The sequence below is a fragment of the Myotis davidii genome, unplaced genomic scaffold (assembly GCF_000327345.1).
Source record: "Myotis davidii unplaced genomic scaffold, ASM32734v1 scaffold855, whole genome shotgun sequence".
NCBI classification, from domain to species: Eukaryota; Metazoa; Chordata; class Mammalia; order Chiroptera; family Vespertilionidae; genus Myotis; species Myotis davidii.
The window spans coordinates 84426-89663 of NW_006286978.1; the positions used below are offsets into that span (position 1 = coordinate 84426).

Genomic DNA, 5238 nt, shown 5'->3' on the forward strand with positions numbered 1-5238 from the left:
GTGTTTGTCTCTGTCAAGGGAGACATGAATTGGTTTGGGGTGGTGGTGAGTCAGGGAGCACAAATGGGGTTCCCTGAGCTTAAAGCACAGTGATGCCAGTGTCACCTCATCCTTTCTCCTGCAGGAATGACAACTTCATGATATGCATGGAGACTGTCACGGCTTTCCTGTGGGGACCACTCAGCATTTGGGTGGTGGTTGCCTTTCTCCGCCAGCATCCTGTCCGCTTTGTCCTACAGCTCGTGGTCTCTGTGGGTGAGAAGAGGGCCCACGCTGATGCTGGAGGGATTATCAGGGATGCGCAGATATGGGGGCATCCGTGTGGGTAGGATCTCTCAATTGTGCCCACCCAGGGCTGAGTCAGATTGAATGATAAATTCCCTGAAGTTCTAGAACAGCTATGCCCCTCTCAGCCTGTGTTCTCAAGTGGGAAGTGTTCATTTCTCTTCCTCCTCCATCACAAAGTCTCCTGGGAAGGAGGTCATGGTTTGATTCCTGGTCAGGGCACATACCCGGGTTGTGGGCTTGACCGCTAGTGTGGGTCGTGCAGGAGGCAGCCGATCAATGATTCTCTCTCATCATTGATGCTTCTGTCTCTCTCTCCCTCTCCCTTCCTCTCTGAAATCAATACAAATACATTTTTTAAATAACAGTCTCCTGTGAAGGTTACATGAGGTGGCCCATGCTGGCAGGAAGTCCTTGGGTCCTCTAGGCTTGGGATTTCCAGGCTCTTTCATCTAAGGTTCAGTGTTCTTACATTGTTAGCTTTCTTTAGTTCTAGAAATCTGGGTTATCTTTAGTTCTGGAATCCTCAGCTGTCTTGAATGAAAGGATTTTGAGCTTCCTTAAATTCTGGAGATATGAGCTCTCCTGGGTTTTGAAATTATCAGCTTCCAATTTCTGGAATTCCCACTTTTCTGATTTTTTAACTTTTTAGCTATATGATTTCAGAATTTTAACCTCTGAGTTTGGGAATTCTAAGGACTGAGACCTCAAATAATGACTTGAAAAATGCATTGTAATAGCTCCTCCTCCTCACATTTCCCTTCCACCTCCCACAGGTCAGATGTACGGGGATGTGCTCTACTTCCTGACAGAGTACCGTGATGGATTCAAGCACGGGGAGCTGGGCCACCCGCTCTACTTCTGGTTTTACTTTGTCTTCCTGAATGCCCTGTGGATGGTGGTGCCTGGAATCCTTGTGCTCGATTCTGTGAAGCAGATCACCCACGCCCAGAGCCTGCTGGATGCCAAAGTCACAAAAATCAAGAGCAAGCAGAAATAATGAGTGATGGACTGGGCTTTAACATGGACTGATGACGAACTCTCCATCTGCCAGAAGAGTCTGTTCCTTGTTCCCACAGGTTGAAAGGACAAAGTGAATTGATCTGTCAAACAGGCTGATGGGTGGGCACCAAAAGGGCCAGCAATGGGGAAGAAAGGAGCTGTGTGGAGCTATTGCAAGGAGCTGTTGGGACAAAAGTCCAAGAGAACCTACAGGGTCCGCAGTGTTGGTAATTTTTAAAACAAGGAAATAAAAGGTCTTGACCCTAACATTGAAAGATCTTTAATTACTAACCCCAAAGACACCTCTGTCACTCACTCATTTCACAGACCACCATTATCTCAGCCATAGATTCCCATCCCCATCACATAGACAATCATGTAGACTTCACAATCCCCCATCACTAACTCCAGAAAGTCCCCTGATGGCTGAGTAGATTCATGAGTCACACACCTGCAATCTCTTTTAAGGAGTGATCTTCTACCCGAATCCTTGGTGTTCTCTCCAGAACACACTTGCTCATTTTTTGCAATAGGGACAAGCTGAGAATTTTCCAAATCTTCAAGTTCTTCAATTTACTCAGCCGCTTGTCTCCTTATTAAGCACCCCACACATACCCCATCACTCAACTCACAGACTCCCCAGGTACTCCAAAAACCCCATCACTGACCCCACAGACTCACCCATCACTGCTCTAAAGATCCCCATCATTTACCCATGACCCCACAAAACTCACCCCCACAGACCCTCCCATCACTTACCCTATATACCCCATCATTAACCCTTAAGACACTTATCACCCTCCCAACAACAGCCTCTCATTTGCCCTATAGACTGACCTCTATCACTCACAGACCTCTATCAAACCATGGACCTATCACTTGCCCCAAAAGACCTCCCATTATGTACCAAACAACCCCATGACTCACCCTATAGACCCCCCATCATGTATCACACAGACCTCTATCATTTACCCTATTGGCCTTTCATCACTCACCCTACAGATGCCCCATCACCCACTCTTTAAAATCCCCATAACTTCCCTAGCTGGTTTGGCTCAGTGGATAGAGCGCTGGCCTGCGGACTGAAGAGTCCCGGGTTTGATTCCAGCCAAGGGATATGCCTAGGTTGTGGGTTCGATCCTCAGTGTGGGGTGTGCAGGAGGCAGCCAATCAATGATTCTCTCTCATCACTGATGTTTCTATCTCTCCCTCTCCCTTCCTCTCAGAAATCAATAAAACATATATTAAAAAATAAAATAAAATCCCCATAAGTCACCTTGAAGAATTCATCATCATTCATCTCAGCCTCTGTCATTAACTTCCTAGACCTTCAATCAAAAAACAATGGGTACTTGCCCTAGCCGGTTTGGGTCAGTGGATAGAGCATCAGCCTGCAGAGTGAAGGGTCCCTGGTTGGATTCTGGTCAACAGCACATGCCCAGGTTGCGGACTCAATCCCCAGTAGGGGGCATGCAGGAGGCAGTCAATCTTAATAATAAAATTACAGATACCTGTAGTAAACTGGCTCCAGGTGACCTGTGCAGAGCAGGACTTCAGTTCCAATCTTGGTTCTGCTTGAGCCTACAATATAGCTTTTGAGAAATGCCTCACTATTAAGGTCAAAGCTGTGAATTACTTCCTCACCTCCTATCCACCACTTACCTCATTACTTAAGGCATCCTGGCCTTCTTGCTCTTCCTCAAACACACCAGGCATAACCCACCTTCCATCCATTGCACTGTCTACTCTCTGTCACTTACTATCCCTTTGACCTTGAGCATGTTTCTTCCTGGCCTTCAATGCTCTCATCTGTAAAATGCTCGTAATAATAGTGACTAACTCATAGGGTTTATGCAGATTAAATGAATCAATATATGTAGACTATCTGGCATACAATTTCTATTTGTGGAATGGAAGAATAAATCCATGAAAGAAAGAGTTCTCCCCAGGACCATGGTGAAGACCTCCCTTTTTTTCTTATTTCCATTATCTTTCCATCCACAACCAAGACAGAGGCTTCTAACCTCATCATACCCACATCTAAAACCTGTGCTCCAGTGCAGCTATCGCCAACCTTTCAGACCTCACAGACCACCAGTGGTCCGCAGACCACTAGTTGGCAACTGCTGCTCTAGTGCACTCAGGATAAACTCCAAGCTCCAGGCTAATGTTTTGCTCATTCCATTCTATGGTAATTTTAATGAAAAGCAGACTCTCAAGCTCCTTGTTTCCATAAAAAATCCAGCAGTGCCATAAGTATTTTTGACTCCAGCACTTGGGGTAAGAGAAATGTGCCAATAACCCTCTTCTGGCTTTCCAGAAAATTATTATTTATACACTAGAGGCCTGATGCACGGATTTGTGCACTGGTGGGGTCCCTCAGCATAGCCTGTGGGGATCGGGCCGAAACTGGCAGTCCAACACCGCCTGCCACTCCGGCCTGCTGCTCCTGCTCATCCCAACCCGGCTGCGCCTGCTGCTGCACCGCTTGGTAGGCTCATTGCAGCTACGCTGCGGGTCTCTGGGCAGCAGCAGCCAGCCGTGAGCCCTGTATCTGGCACCTGTTGGTCAGCTGAGCAGCGCTCCCACTGTGGGAGCACACTGACCACCAGGGGGCATCCCCTGGTGGTCAGTGCACATTATAGCGACTGGTCGACCGGTCTTTCAATTGCTTAGGCTTTTATATAGATAGATTCCAGAAAATAGATGTCAATTTAATATTAGTACCAAGGCAACAAATTATTTCAAAAGATACCAAAACAGAATTGCAGTCTTCATTAAAAAGTTAATGTTAAGGGTAGCATCCATATAATGCTGCAACAATAGCTGAAGTCCAGGTATCTTACAGGACTCCTTTGTTAGAAATTACATTTGAAGAAAAAGAAAAAAAATACAAAATACCAAAAAAAAAAATTACATTTGCAAGAGCAGTCTGTATTTTGTCCAAACCATATGGATATTGTGCAGTAAAGTAAGGAGAATGTCTTTTTGCATTTTTCCATACATAGAGATTCTCAGAGGAATCTAAGATATATTCAATCATTCAGCCAATATTTAGTGGACACACCATTTAATAAAAGGACCAACCTCAACATGTTGTCCTCAAAGATTAAATAAAATGAAGGTAAACTTTAAAACGCTATGATCGCCTGGACTGGTTTGGCTCAGTGGATGGAGCATCGGCCTGTGGACTCAAGGGTCCCAGGTTCGGTTCCGGCCAAGGGTATGTACCTTGGTTGCGGGCACATCCCCGGTGGGGAGTATGCAGGAGGTAGCTGATCGATGTTTCTCTCTCATCGATGTTTCTACCTCTCTATCCCTCTCCCTTCCTCTCTGTAAAAATCAATAAAATATATTTAAAAAATAAGAATTTAAAAAATAAATAAATAAAAAGCTAGGATCTCTAGAGAGCATAAAACTGCCTTTTTTGGTAAATTAAGTATAATATGTGAACAAAATCACAAACATTTAAAATGTATGGCTCCATTGATTTTCACAATGTGTAAACTATTTTTTTAAAAGATTCGAGAAAAGGGTTATTTTTCTGTTCAGTGGATTCATTTGAAGAGGGCCACAACATCTGAAATAGATGACATCACCTATAAGCTGAGGCACAAGGCAACTAGCAGCAGGCTGTGGGGGGGCCTTGACGTCATCGCGCAGCAGCTTCCTTTCCCCGCCCACTCCTCTAGCTGGAATAGGTCAACACTTTAGCACTAACTAGGGTGAATCCGGAAGTAAACTATCCAAACAACCAAACCACGGACAAGGGGAGGTGGGACCTCAGTAGGCTCCTGCGCACTGGCTAATGTGAAGCAAAACACCAGGCGTTGTGGGGCGGGGCTCCTGTCAACAGCACTCTATGCGCAAGCGCAGAAGCGACCTCCACTCTCAGGTGTGGGGGTGCTAGGGTCGTGCAGCGCCCTCTGCGCCTGCGCCCGGGCGCAAGGT

The 5238-nt window shown here is 45.8% G+C and overlaps 1 protein-coding gene across 1 annotated transcript in view; it reads left to right on the top strand.

The window, feature by feature from the left end:
- EBP (emopamil binding protein (sterol isomerase)) overlaps positions 1-1554 on the top strand; it is a 13879-nt gene extending 12325 nt beyond the window's left edge. Inside the window, 2 exon segments of the mRNA XM_006758861.2 lie at positions 125-255; positions 1062-1554. Of these exon segments, the coding sequence (XP_006758924.1) occupies positions 125-255; positions 1062-1285 (355 nt within the window). The 3' untranslated portion in view covers positions 1286-1554.
- The last annotated feature ends 3684 nt before the right edge of the window (positions 1555-5238 follow it).